This window comes from Bison bison, unplaced genomic scaffold, assembly GCF_000754665.1.
Source record: "Bison bison bison isolate TAMUID 2011002044 unplaced genomic scaffold, Bison_UMD1.0 scf7180017864461, whole genome shotgun sequence".
Classification (NCBI taxonomy): domain Eukaryota; kingdom Metazoa; phylum Chordata; class Mammalia; order Artiodactyla; family Bovidae; genus Bison; species Bison bison.
The window spans coordinates 480,230-494,689 of record NW_011495023.1 but is presented as its reverse complement, the minus strand read 5'-3'; the positions used below and the strand labels follow the sequence as shown (position 1 = coordinate 494,689).

Here is a 14,460-nt window from a genome sequence, read left to right as displayed (position 1 = left end):
CAATGCCAAAGAATGCTCAAACTACCGCACAATTGCACTCATCTCACATGCTAGTAAAGTAATGCTCAAAATTCTCCAAGCCAGGCTTCAGCAATACGTGAACTGTGAACTTCCAGATATTCAAGCTGGTTTTAGAAAAGGCAGAGGAACCAGAGATCAAATTGCCAACATCTGTTGGATCACTGAAAAAGTGAGAGAGTTCCAGAAAAACATCTATTTCTGCTTTATTGACTGTGCCAAAGCCTTTGACTGTGTGGATCACAACAAACTGTTGAAAATTCTGAAAGAGATGGGAATACCAGACCACCTGACCTGCCTCTGCATACAGAGAAATCTGTATGCAGGTCAGGAAGCAACAGTTAGAACTGGACATGGAACAACAGACTGGTTCCAAATAGGAAAAGGAGTACGTGAAGGCTGGATATTGTCACCCTGCTTATTTAACTTATATGCAGAGCACATCATGAGACACGCTGGGCTGGAAGAAGCACAAGTTGGAATCAAGATTGCCCGGAGAAATATCAATAACCTCAGATATGCAGATGACACCATCCTTACCACAGAAAACGAAGAACTAAAGAGCCTCTTGATGAAGTCAAAGAGGAGTGAAAAAGTTGGCTTAAAGCTCAACATTCAGAAAACGAAGATCATGGCATCCGGTCCCATCACTTCATGGCAAATAGTTGGGGAAACAATGAAACAGTGGCAGAGTTTATTTTTGGGGGCTCCAAAATCACTGCAGATGGTGATTGCAGCCATGAAATTAAAAGATGCTTAGTCCTTGGAAGGAAAGTTATGACCAACCTAGACAGCATATTAAAAAGCCGAGACATTACTTTGCCAACAAAGGTCCATCCAGTCCTTTCATGCATTGGAGAAGGAAATGGCAGCCCACTCCAGTGTTCTTGCCTGGAGAATCCCAGGGACGGGGGAGCCTGGTGGGCTGCCGTCTATGGGGTCACACAGAGTCGGACACGACTGAAGTGACTTTGCAGCAGCAGCAGCAGTCAAGGCTATGGTTTTTCCTGTCATCACATATGGATGTGAGAGTTAGACTGTGAAGAAAGCTGAGCGCTGATGAATTGATGCTTTTGAACTGTTGTGTTGGAGAAGACTCTTAAGAGTCCCTTGGACTGCAAGGAGATCCAACCAGTCCATCCTAAAGGAAATCAATCAGTCCTGAATATTCATTGGAAGGACTGATGTTGAAGCTGAAGCTCCGATACTTTGGCCATCTGATGCAAAGAACCAACTCATTTGAAAAGACCCTGATGCTGGGAAGGATTGAAGGCAGGAGGAGAAGGGGACGACAGAGGATGAGATGGTTGGATGGCATCACCGATTCAATGGACATGAGTTTGAATAAACTCCAGGAGTTGGTGATGGACAGGGAGGCCTGGCATGCTGCAGTCCATGGGGTCACAAGGAGTCAGACACAACTGAGCAACTGAACTGAAGGAGACAAAAGAACTGTACACAAAAAATTATAAGACACTAATGAAATAAATCAAAGATGACATTAAACAGATGGCGAGATATTCCATGTTCCTGGGTAGGAAGAATCAATACTGTGAAAATGACTATACTACCAAACGCAGTCTACAGATTCACTCTGACCCCTATCAAATTACCAATGACATTTTTCACACAACTAGAACAAAAGATTTCACAATTCATATGGAAACACAAAAGACCCCAAATAGCCAAAGTAGTCTTGAGAAAGAAGAATGGAGCTGGAGGACTCAACCTTCCTGACTTCAGATTATACTACAAAGCTTCAGTCATCAAGACAGTATGGTACTGGCACAAAAACAGAAATATACACCAGTGGAACAAGATAGAAAGCCCAGAAATAAACCCATGCACCTATGGGTACTTTATTTTTTACTAAGGAGGCGAGAATACACAGTGGGGCAAAGACAGCCTCTTCAATAAATGGTGCTGGGAAAACTGGAGAACTACGTGTAAAAGAATGAAATTAAAACACTTCCTAACACCATACACAAAGATAAACTCAAAATGTATTAAAGACCTAAATACAAGACCAGAACTATAAAAACCCTTAGATGAAAACATAGGCAGAGCACTAGATGACATAAATCAAAGGAAGATCCTATGTGACCCACCTCCTAGAGTAATAGAAATAAAAGCAAAAGTAAACAAGTGGGACCTGACTAAACTTAAAAGCTTTTGCACAGCAAAGGAAACACTAAGCAAGCTGAAAAGACAACCCTCAGAATGTTGTCTGAAGAAAATAATAGCAAATGAAACAGCTGACAAAAGATTGCTTTATGAAATATATAAGCAGCTCATATAACTCAATACCGGAAAAACAAACAACCCAATCAAAAAGTGGGAAAAAGACCTAAACAGACATTTCTCCAAAGAAGACATATAGATGGCTAACAAACATGAAAAGATGCTCAACATCACTCTTTATTAGAGAAATGCAAATCAAAATACTATGAGATATCACCTCACACCGGTCAGAATGGCCATCATTAAAAAGTCTACAAACAGTAAATGCTGGAGAAGGGTGTGGAGAAAAGGTAACCTCTTGCACTGTTGGTGGGAATGTAAATTGATTCAGCCACTATGGAAGACGACGGTATGGAGATTCCTTAAAAAACTAGAAATAAAACGACCATATGACCCCGGCATATACCCTGAGGAAACCAAAATTTAAAGACACATGTACCCCATTATTCATTGCAACACTATTTACAATAGCTAGAACATGGGAGCAACCTAGATGTCCATCGACAGATGAATAGATAAAGAAGATGTGGTACAGATACACAACGAAACATTACTCAGCTATAAGAAGGAACGCCTTTGAGTCAGTTCCAATGAGGTAGATGAACCTAGAACCTATTAAAGAGTGAAGTAAGTCAGAGAAAGATAAATATCATATTTTAACGCATATATATGGAATCTAGAAAAATGGTACTGAAGAATTTACTTACAGGGCAGCAGTGGAGAAACCAACATAGAGAACAGACTTATGGACTTGGGGAGAGGGGAGGAGAGAATGTATGTATGGAAAGAATAACATGGAAACTTACATTACCATATGTAAAATAGATAGCCAATGGGAATTGCTGTATGGCTCAGGAAACTCAAACAGGGGCTCTGTATCATCCTAGAGGGGTGGGATGGGGAGGGAGATGGGAGGGAGGTTCAGAAGGGAGGGGATATATGTATACCTATGGCTGAGTCATGTTGAGGTGTGACAGAAAACAGGAAAATTCTGTAAAGCAATTATCCTTCAATAAAAAATAAATAAATGTTAAAAAAAAAAAAAAAGAGGAAGAGAAGCTGGAAAGCTAGGGCAGTGGTGAGGGTTGAGTGTCCAGAGGAAGAGTCCAGTGTGGACGCTGTGGCTTCCCTGGGCACCACCCAGATCTGAGATGCCTTCAGGCAATAGCTTATTTGTTTAAAACGTGCCCTGTTGTTACAAATGTCCATTTTGGATCTGAGAGCTTGGCAGGGTGGACCCTAACTGTAGACATACCATCAGAATCCTTCCCTGTAAATCTTGTATGTCACACGTGACTTGGTGATGGTCATTTTGAGGTGTTAGCGGGCCTGGGAGACTTCAGCCAGGGCCTTTGCCTGCACAAGGGGAATGCATGTCATGAAGGGCAGGGTGTGCGACGTCTGAATGCTCTCCTGTTCTGAAATTTTGCCACCTGCCAAGGCCCCTGTGGTCTCCTCCCCCAAGATGTCAAAATTGATACAAACTCACTAATCAGTCATTCAGCTTCCTGTGGGCAGAGCGGGGCAGGGGCATTTGTGGGCTGAACTCATCTTCTGTTAACCACGTTTGACCTTTGAGAAAAGCTCTGGGTTCTTACAAGTGCTTTGTAAGCTAATTTTAGAAGAAAACCCTCTGGGAAGTTCCCTGGTGGCCTAGTGGTCAGGATTCTGGGCTTTTCATGGCTGTGGCCTGGGTTCAATACCTAGTCGGTGCAGCCAGAAAAAAGAATAAAATTACAAAAAGACCCAATTGGAAATCCAGGAACTGAAAGGTACTGTGAAATAAAATTCGTATTAAAAAAAAAAAACTCTTTTGTAAATTGGGGATTGCCCAAAGAGCAAACATATTTGCACATTCTGGTTAGGGAATGGGTGGAGGGTTGAAAGGTCAAAGAAGCAGATGTGTGACAGGTTTGCACACAATTCTGTGTTCCTTTTTTTTCACAGGCATGATATCTTCCCTGAGAACTTGATTTTTCCCCTGAATGCTGATAGCTGTGGTATGAATTCAGAGTTTGCCATCCACCCCGGTGTCCCTGTAACCACCCCAGGCCCCCAGTTGTGTACAAGCATGGGGCTGGTGCTCAGAGGATGGGTGCAGGTGGTGAGGAGCTGTTTGCAGCTGCCCACACCATCCATCAGAGAAGGCAGTGGCACCCTACTCCAGTACTCTTGCCTGGAAAATGCCATGGATGGAGGAGCCTGGTGGGCTACACAGTCCATGGGGTCGCACACAGTCGGACACGACTGAGCGACTTCACTTTCACTTTTCACTTTCACGCACTGGAGAAGGAAATGGCAACCCACTCCAGTGTTCTTGCCTGGAGAATCCCAGGGACGGGGGAGCCTGGTGGGCTGCCGTCTATGGGGTTGCATGGAGTCCGACACGACTGAAGCGACTTAGCAGCAGCAGCAGCAGCAGCAACACCATCCATGGCCCCTGGCCTCAGGATCAGAGCAGCTTCGTACACCTTCCAGAACCCAGCACCTCTGACCTAGCTCTAGGTCAGAAGTGAGGCAAGGGTGGTGCTAGCTGTCAGAAATGGGGTTTGTTTTCCTGGGCAAGAAAATAGCTTCTTTTCCTTCCAGGCTCCCCTTTCCTCCTGGTTCTGCAACTAGGGCAGTTGCTTTAGCCCTCTGGTCGGCCTGTCCTTGGAGACCTCGCCAGTTCTGAGGATGTGGCAGACTGGCCAGGCCTCCCAAGCTGGCCATTGGGAGTGAAGCCTGGGGTTGATTCCATTTCCAGCTGGCCAGGCTTTGCCCCCAAGAGTTGCTTGCTGCTTTCACCGTGACCTGCTGAACTGGCCAGTAGAGCTAGACCACACGTGCATCCTCAGCTTGGTTTTCCCACTTTCGGGGTTTGACCTTGAGTGGACATTGGCCTTCCGAGCATCCCTGTGTTTCACGGGGGTGTGAGTCATGATAACGTCCAACCTGGCTTTGGGTTCTAGAGATATGGGAGATAGTAGTAACCTGGGGCCCTGAGACTTTCCCTCCACAGAGGCTGGAAGACCTCCAGAGATGGAATCATTCATTGGGCAACAACAGCAGTAATAATAGTAACTTTCATTTGAGAACTTTATATTTGAGATCATGCTTTTATTTACTTCGTTTGATTGTAATAACCACTCTGCAATGCAGGTTGAATTGTCTGAATGTGAAGTGAAGGCTCTGAGGGGTGGATGAACTCTTAACTGATGAAGGAGCCAGGTTTTGAGCCCAGCTGGTCTGACTTCAGTCCAGTGATGTTTTTCCTATGACATGTTTCCTCACAGGGAGCACAGGGACCGTATTTTTTCCTAAAACAGTTAAAGTAATCACTTTACCAAACCCAATCATATGAAACATTCAATTTAATCATCACAGCGTGACTTTTAAATGAATAAAACAGTATCTCTTCCTTTTTTCCAGAGGCCGGCATTATAGAATGAAAGTGCACAAAACCATTATATAAGTCAGAAATCCTGACATCTGATATCTTTACATGAATTTTCTCATTTATAAAATAGAAACAGTAACATTTATTATTTCCCATGGCAGGGCTTTTTAGGTACATGTGAAGGTACTTGGAAAACTGTACCATTATTTTTTAAACTTTTGAAGTCCCTTCACCCCAATTACAATTCCTTCATCAGCTTAGATGCTTTTTAGGATTTTAGGAGAACTAATATATTACACTTGCTCAGGAATACTTTTCACACTTATCTAAAATCTCTTGAATTCATAGATCTGGAAAGAGAGATTTGGGAGAACGTGCTCTCTTTCGGCAGAGTGAAATGAGCTGTTGTCAGGTCGTGGGTGAATGTCTGGGCCTTTTGGAGTCCAGTGTGCACGCCCTGGCTCTAAGTGGGCACCACTGAGTGAGAAGAGGTGTCTGGGGCTCAGTCTGCTTGCTCCATGTTGGGGCCCTGGCTGGCAGTTCCTGGGCTCAGAGACCAGAGCACAATCTGATGCAGCCAGTTAGCTATGTTCTTAGAAGCTTAAAAAAAAAAATTGGCCTCTTCAAATTTTAAAATTGTGGAAGGATCTAGACAGGTTACAAAGGAGGAAGTAATGAAAAGATTGGGCAGTTCAACCTGAGTAACTCTGCCCACTTGATAGGTGATCAGAGAAACTCAGGTTGAAAGCAATTACCCTTTTTACTCTATCCAGCTGGGGAACATTTTTTCAAAACATTCAAGGTGAGCGTTGGTGAAGGTGAAGTGAGACAGACACTGGTGAGGAAATGTACACTGGTACAGCTTTTCTGCAAAGATTTTGGGAGGTATGTTTGGGGGAGCCTTACGATTATTAACAACCTTAGAAACCTCCTGTTTCCAATTACAGGATGTTTTGTGGAAATAGGTCACAAAATGTTTATTTGTGGGAATATTATGGTGTTAATCATAATTGCAAAATACTATAAACAACTTAAATGTTCAAGAACAGGGAAATGGTTAATAAAGTATGGTGGAATATGGAATATAGTCGGCCATTTAAAGTTGTATTTTTGAGTAACATTTTAATGGTAAGAAACTTGTTAATGAGGATGAAAGTGGGATGCCAGCCTGCTTGCTTACACACATAATTTATAGGTAACTAGGAATAGATGTCTCTATATCTCAGGCTGGTAGTAATCATCTTTGGGCAGAGGAATTATTTTCTGTATACTTTATTTTCCAAAAATTTCTACAATATGAATATATCTCATTTTATAATCAGAGAAACAGTATTTGAAAATTCAGGGGATGGGAATGTCTTCATTAAATTCTTTTAAAATGTAAAATGAAATTTTAAGGTATTAAACTATAAGGTATTACAAATAAGAGGTAAGTACCATTTCAGCAGATGAATGAATAAGTTAGGCAGATTGCCAATAGGTTATTGATTTTAAGAGAAAAAATGATAAACCACTGTGGGTAATATTCACATTTTTCTGGCAGTTATAAAGAAACCACTGATTGCCTAAAATAGCAGGTGCTGAATTGGGAGACCTCTAGAGGAGTTTAATTTAATCACTTAATTTTTGCATAATGACTGTATTATACAGTGAGGAAAGCTTAAAATTTCAGATAGAGAAATTTATTTCTGACTATCACAAAGTTTTGGTGTTTCTGGAAAAGATTTAATAACTGCTGGATATAAATATCTGATTGATTTACTTTGAAGAGTGCATATTCTTAGCATTCTGAATTAAATGGGGGCTGTTCAGATGGATCGTTTTACTTAAGTTCTAAATACTTATGATCAGACTAATGCCAGAGAAAATGCAACATCTTGAATATGCTTATGAAACACTGAACTCCTGCATTTTATTTTACAGTGTAGCTCTCGCAATATATTACCACATCAAAAACAGGTATGTGGATTTTGTTTAATTTTGTGCTGAAAACATCACATTTTATCTGCAATGACATTTTTCCTATTGCGTTCTAGTTGCCTCAGCCTTTGAGTTTTGTATTCTTATCTCACTTTCATAGAATCTGTAAAGGTAACACAGTTTACCCACACCTCCCAGAGAAGTACTGAACTGCTTCTGAGTCAGAGGAAACCAAATGAAGTCAGCAAAAGAGAACAGAGTTTCTTGACAGTATTCAGCCTCCTCTTGACTTTATTTTCTGTGTCATTCACTTAAACATTCTGTCTTCTATAAAATATTGTAACAAGTTTCTGTGCACAGCTTTCACATGAAAAAGAAGTTCATAGAAACAGTTTTGTTGTAAAGTTAGTCGTAAACTCTTAAGGTGGTAGCAATCCTTTCTGATGGGAGTCTGGAGATAGTTCAGTTAATTTTAGAAGTGAATCATGGAAAAATCATATAAGAAGTTAGCTGTTCAGCCGAGCTCTCTTTCGTCTTTTTGCAGACAGTAAGTCATAGAGCAGAAACTGGTGTGTCCCATGGGGGTGCATGGCAGAGGCACATCTGCAGCTTCTGATAATCGCGAGCCTAACTGACATTGGAACGTTACTTGCTGTTACCAAAGCAGCAGTTTCCAAAGAAAATTTTTTAGGCAACACTCAAATGACATAAGTCAGGTGGAAGCAGAGCCGTCACTAGCGGGGTGTGGCCCCCCCAAGCCCAGCGCCCCCTCTGCCCGCGTTCATGGAGAGAGCCGCCCCTTTAAGTGGGTCTGTGTGGGTACCGGCTGGTAACAGCCAGGTGCACGTTTCTACATGGCCGTGGCCCCCCCAGAGCCCAGCGCCCCCTCTGCCCGCGTTCATGGAGAGAGCCGCCCCTTTAAGTGGGTCTGTGTGGGTACCGGCTGGTAACAGCCAGGTGCACGTTTCTACATGGCCGTGGCCCCCCCAGAGCCCAGCGCCCCCTCTGCCCGCGTTCATGGAGAGAGCCGCCCCTTTAAGTGGGTCTGTGTGGGTACCGGCTGGTAACAGCCAGGTGCACGTTTCTACATGGCCGTGGCCCCCCCAGAGCCCAGCGCCCCCTCTGCCCGCGTTCATGGAGAGAGCCGCCCCTTTAAGTGGGTCTGTGTGGGTACCGGCTGGTAACAGCCAGGTGCACTTTTCTACATGGCCCCTGTTGTTTTTCAAAATTGAGTCGTGGGGCTTTCCTGATGGCTCACAGTGGTAAAGAATCCGCCTGCCAGTGCAGGAGACACAAGTTGGATCCCTGATTCAGGACGATTTCGAGTGCTGCAGCGCGGCTAAGCCCATGCACCACAACTACTGAGCCTGTGCCATGGAGCCCAGGAGCCACCACCGCTGAGCACACGTGCGGTAACTGCTGCCGGCCACGTGCCTAGAGCCTGTGCTCCGCAACGAGAAGCCTGCACAGCAGCTAGAGAAAAGCCCATGCCTCAGCGAAGACCCAGCACGGCCAAAAATAAATACATACATTAAATTATTTTTTAAAAATACAGTCGTGAGGCCCCTCATTAGTGAAGTGGTTAAGCTGCATGCTGTGAGAATTTCAGACTAATCTCCAGGACACGCTGCGTGTTCATTCTCACCCTCAGACTTCTTTTGTGTTGACAACGTCGTGATAGTTTAAACAGATCCATCAAACTTTGCTCAGAAATAAGATGTTAAAGAAATTTAGATTTGGTGCATTTGAAAACTCAAGAAATGAAAATCTTTGATTTTTACTTTACTAAATGGGATTCATAACCTTTATTTTATGGACTATTCAAAAGTGATTAAGTAATGTCCCCAAGAAAAGCAAATTATAATTCATGAATAATCAATAGCATCTCTTAACAGTACTGCCCCTGTTTCTTGAAATAACAGTTGAATCAAAATACATTTTGTTTTCATTTTGACTGGCACTCTGCTACAGAAGGGAAACTCCGTTTTCTGTTACTTTCCTCCCCAGGGACCCAGATGGAAGGATGCTCTTGGATATTTTCGATGAAAACCTTCACCCTCTTTCGGTAACCCTCCCCTTGGGTCCCAGGGTATGGTCCAGTCATGTCTCTGTGGCTCCTGTGGGGCAGCTACTCATGGAGAATGTCTCCCTCCCCAGAAATCCGAAGTGCCACCAGATTATGACAAACACAACCCAGAGCAGAAGCAGATTTACCGGTTTGTTCGGACACTGTTCAGTGCTGCTCAGCTGACTGCAGAATGTGCCATCGTCACCCTGGTGAGTGCCCGCAGGATGACATGGCCATCGAGTGGGGTGCAGGTGGGAGTGTCCACTGCAGATCTGGGAACCCCAACGCCACCTCAGGGTTGTCTTTTATCCAGAATAGCAACTGAATCTCCCCAAAGAGAGCATGTGGTCTGTTCCGCAGTCCCACCTAAAGCCCCTTGTCAGATCACACTCAGAAGCAGGAAAGCTGAAACGACCCATGCAGGGTCCACAGTGCTGAGAAGGACCAGGGCCACCTCACTGATGTCCAGGTTTCTGGTGTTGGTTCCCTACGTCGCGAGGACTGCTGTAATTGCTGCCTTCTCCTCTGTGATTTTTGTGTAAATACGTGTCTGTAAGATGAGACATTCATCTTACATTCTGAGACATTCATGAGACATTCAGAGACAGCGTGGACATAATCTGCACATTGACTCAAGTTAAAAACCTATAACCTTCCTTAGATTCTTAAAACCTTAGGGACGGTTGATTTAGCTCCGATCTCATTGGGGAAGCAGCTTTGACAGCGGAGCCTGCTGTCACTGACCTTTCCCACTGTGCACCACTCAGATAAGAAACGGGCTTGCCAGTGCGTGGGCTGTCCCGTGGGCCCATGCAGTTCCCTGAGAAGAGACCCTGTGGTATGACGACGAGTGTAAGGACCATCCACATCTCCACCACACTGAGAGCCCCTTGTTCTCAGCTCACGGCACAGTGACCGGTTTGCTTGTGAATTCCTTCTCTTGTGGAACTTGCCCCCTGACAGGTGAACAGACATCCAGCAAGTCTTCCTCAGGTGATGTGGCCTGCTGATAAACCCTGAGGTCATGACTGAGAAGCATATTTATGGCTCAGCTTTGTTCCTCCAAAGGATGTCAAGTCCTCAAAAAACCCCCTCCAGGCAGCAGGGTTGACATTTTAATGAAGGGAGATTGTGACAAAGGGGGAAGAAGAGGAAGAAAATCAGATAATGAGTACTTATTTGACGCCCTGAAGAAAGATTTATTGAAGCTCCTGTTTCAAGATGTGGTGGGGTTTTTTGCCTTCTGTTCTGAAGAAAATGGTGACCTGACTTTGCCCTGTAGCACCTTCCAGTTTGGATTTATCAGCGTGAAGAAGCTTTGTGTCCTGTGAAAGACATAGTTTCTGCAGAGACTTCTGTTGAGAACATGTAGTTTGTTCCCCTGTCTCCAAGCAGACATGGGTGGTTAGTTTGTCTTGGGAGTGCTGTGGGAGTGGTGTGTGTCTGTCAGTTGTGGGAGCTGCTGAAATCCTCCCTTGTCCTGGGACATCATCTGGCGGCTTAGCAGGAGATGAGCGTCTCTGGCTATAGCTGACAGGTGGGCAGCGTCAGGGGCCCTCACAACAGGCACAGCTCTGCAGACTGAGTTTCCGGGGTCTGCTTGGTTGGCCCAGGCAGCCAACTCTGTGTTGCGATCGAGCCCGGCGTGTGATGGTCCCACCCGTCATTCCAGGCTCACAACAACCCTTCACAGCAGGCCTGGGCTGGGGCTGGAGGGCTGCGTCCCTCTCTGCCTTTCTCCTGGCCTTGCCTTGGTGGCCTGGCCCGTTGCCCAGAGGAGGCAGAGAGGACCACAGTTAGCTCTGCCCCGCTGCCCGTGGGGAACCAGACCACTGCCTGCCTGTGGGAGACGCTTCTAGAGCCTTCAGCCACTTGCTGCTGCGTGTGTCCAGGAGCACCAGGCATGCCAGCTCAGCTGGGTCCCCCCCGGCGGCCCTGAGGGCTGTCACTTGGCCCCAAAGTGCCTCTCGGAGGCCGGTGCTCTGGTGAAGAGGCCACCTGTGGAATCTATCCATTCTGACCCCAGAGACCCCCCCTTTTTAGGGCACATTAGTGGTTTCTACCGAGGTCAAAAGTGCTGTTCAGATAAAGTCCAGTGAGGAATCCAGCTACCTCAAATATTAGCAAATAGGAAGCGCTCGGGAGGCCCAGTCAGCTGAGCTGTGGGTGAGGGCCTACAGTGCACGGACCGGGGCTGCTCTGAGTGATGGACAGGGAAGCCCAGCATCCTCAGAAGTGTGGGTGGGGCTGCTCTGAGTGATGGACGGGGAAACCCAGCATCCTCAGAAGTGTGGGCGGGGCTGCCCTGAGTAATGGACAGGGAAGCCCAGCGTCCTCAGAAGTGTGGGCGGGGCTGCTCTGAGTGATGGACAGGGAAACCCAGCGTCCTCAGAAGTGTGGGCGGGGCTGCTCTGAGTGATGGACAGGGAAGCCCAACATCCTCAGAAGTGTGGTCCCGTGCACCCTGGAGTCCGTGAGTGTGCACTTTCTCCCTGCCCCCCGGGGCTGCTCTGAGTGATGGACAGGGAAGCCCAGCATCCTCAGAAGTGTGGTCCCGTGCACCCCAGACTCCGTGACTGTGCACTTTCTCCCTCTCCTCCTCCCCCACGCCATGCCTTCGAACAGTTTTATTTTGTACAGTCACCTGAATGCTCTGTAAGCGGTCACTAACCTGTATTTTCTAGAGACTCTCAGGATGGTCCTTCTTAGGAAGTTAAATCTGAAAATTTAATTGAGCAGCAGTGTCCTATTAGCAATGGTGTAGGGAATGGTGTTCAGAAAAAATCAATCGTATATTATTTTACTTGGCAGAAAATTAAAATAGCCAAGTGGGAGTTTACTAAAGAAATTACAACTGATCCTTGAATATAGCTTTCTTGGCAAATTCTTCCAAATTGCATGCTATTATGTGGTGCTTTTATGAATTCCTTCTCCCCAAACATAACATCTGCTTCCCCTCGGTAATGGACTGTGTTATCATATCTAATTTCTCCAGGTCATCTTAGTGGAATATCAGATGTGGTAGATGGCTTGTTTTTTTCCAAACATTATTTTAAATGTTACCTAGTGTACCTATTAATATATATCTACTGTGGTTAAGTAAGAACAAAATTGAATAACCTTTTTTTTTTTCTTTTCTTTTTTGAGTAACCTTTTTGTACTGAGTCAGTGAGAAGCTATTTCATTGGGGAGCTTGGAGAGGTTTACATAGCTCATTTATATAAAGGAGTAGCATCTTAGGGATCTGGTTGAAGAGTGTCCATAATGATTGCTTCAAAAAATCTGGAGTTAGATCCAGCCTCAGTTTTCTGCTCCTAGTACAGTTTTGTGGCACATTTAAAAAATTCTTTTCTTGGTGGAATAAGAAGAGTTAGTCATCAACCTTTGTAACATACATGTAGTCTGGGCTCCTGAGGTCGGTGTCTAATTAAATTTCCCCTCAGCCTGGCCTGGATCTCTCGCTGAAGGATTTCAGTTTTCACACAAAAATAATGATCTAAAACATTAGCTTACTCTTCCTGCTCCTTGAATGTAATAAATGCCATTAAAAACTAAAATCTGTACAATGGAAAAGATGACTGACCTCTGCTGAGTGACCCACGTTTCTTCACCAGTGGTTGTCACAGCCCAGTGCTGTTCTGTCCCTGAGGGACGTTGGAAGCGCCCCTGAAGGTCCATAGAGCACGGTTGGCAGGCACGTGTCGTGACCCCAGAGGCCTCTCTGAAGGCCTCTCAGATGTTTAGTGCTGAGCACCGCAGAGGGGACTGGCTCTTCCCTGAGTGGTCTCCTCTGACCCCCCATTCCCCCCGCACCTGTCTCTAAATCCAGGGCCTGAGTTTCCCGCCTGCTTCTGACCGCGGCTCCTTCCTGAATGCCATTGCTGTGGTCATCTCATCCACTCAGGCCTCCCTAGACCTGCTCTCCTGTAGCCGCATTCCACATCCAGAGCGTCCTTCCTGCAGGGCCCTGTGTCCCTGAGGCCAGCACGTGGGGGCTCCCTGAACCAGCGGCGTGCTGAGTGCTGGGCACATGGTGGGAGTGAGGTCCGGGCGTGGTCCTCAGGGGACTTGGCTTCCTCGGGGGAGAGACCGGAGGAGGGCAGCTGCCCTGCCTGGGGAGAGACGCAGCCAACGGTGGCAGGGCTGGGTCACTGGACCAGGGTGGGGCAGTAAGGTGGACATGATGGCTTCCCGTTTCATCACCTCTCAGGAAACTTAGGGCCTCTTGGCAGCTCATTGGGTATGGCTATTTTGTCTTTGTGATTATATTAGTAATTTCTTTCTCATGATTTTTATTTTGTCTTTCATACTGTGCCCCTCATCCGGTCTGAGGAGTACTTGGTATCTGAGATCATCCATAAAAATCCTGCTTTTTAAGATGGAAAGAACTGACTTTTCATTAGTAAAGCACTGGAAGCAGAATGAAATGTTTTAAGCAAAAGAACCATCATCACTTGTCTGTTTACTGACTTAGCAGACGGCTGAGTGCCAGCCCTCATCTCAGAGGCAGAGAGCTCCTGTTTGAGTGGCAGAGGCAGACAAGGTGCTGGCCCTGGTCAGCTTCCCTGGGCTTCTCCACCTGGGCCCCCGTTCACAGACCACAGGCCGCACAGACTGGCTGCCGGGCTTGGGAGGGAGCCCTTGACCCTCCCTCTGTCTGTGGCTTAGGGCTGAAGGGTGCTGGTGTGGCCGTGTCTTCCAGGTGTACCTCGAACGGCTTCTCACATACGCAGAGATTGACATCTGTCCGGCCAACTGGAAGCGGATTGTTCTGGGGGCCATCCTGCTGGCCTCCAAGGTGTGGGATGACCAGGCGGTGTGGAACGTGGACTAC

General features: G+C 46.0%; 1 protein-coding gene across 1 annotated transcript in view; it reads left to right on the top strand.

The window, feature by feature from the left end:
* The window catches only part of CCNY (cyclin Y), a 111,396-nt gene that overhangs the window by 89,948 nt on the left and 6,988 nt on the right, over nucleotides 1–14,460 (top strand). Inside the window, exons 5-8 of the mRNA XM_010860052.1 lie at nucleotides 7,562–7,597; nucleotides 9,566–9,623; nucleotides 9,716–9,835; nucleotides 14,329–14,460. Coding sequence (XP_010858354.1) covers nucleotides 7,562–7,597; nucleotides 9,566–9,623; nucleotides 9,716–9,835; nucleotides 14,329–14,460 — 346 coding nt within the window. The remainder of the gene's footprint in view (nucleotides 1–7,561; nucleotides 7,598–9,565; nucleotides 9,624–9,715; nucleotides 9,836–14,328) is intronic.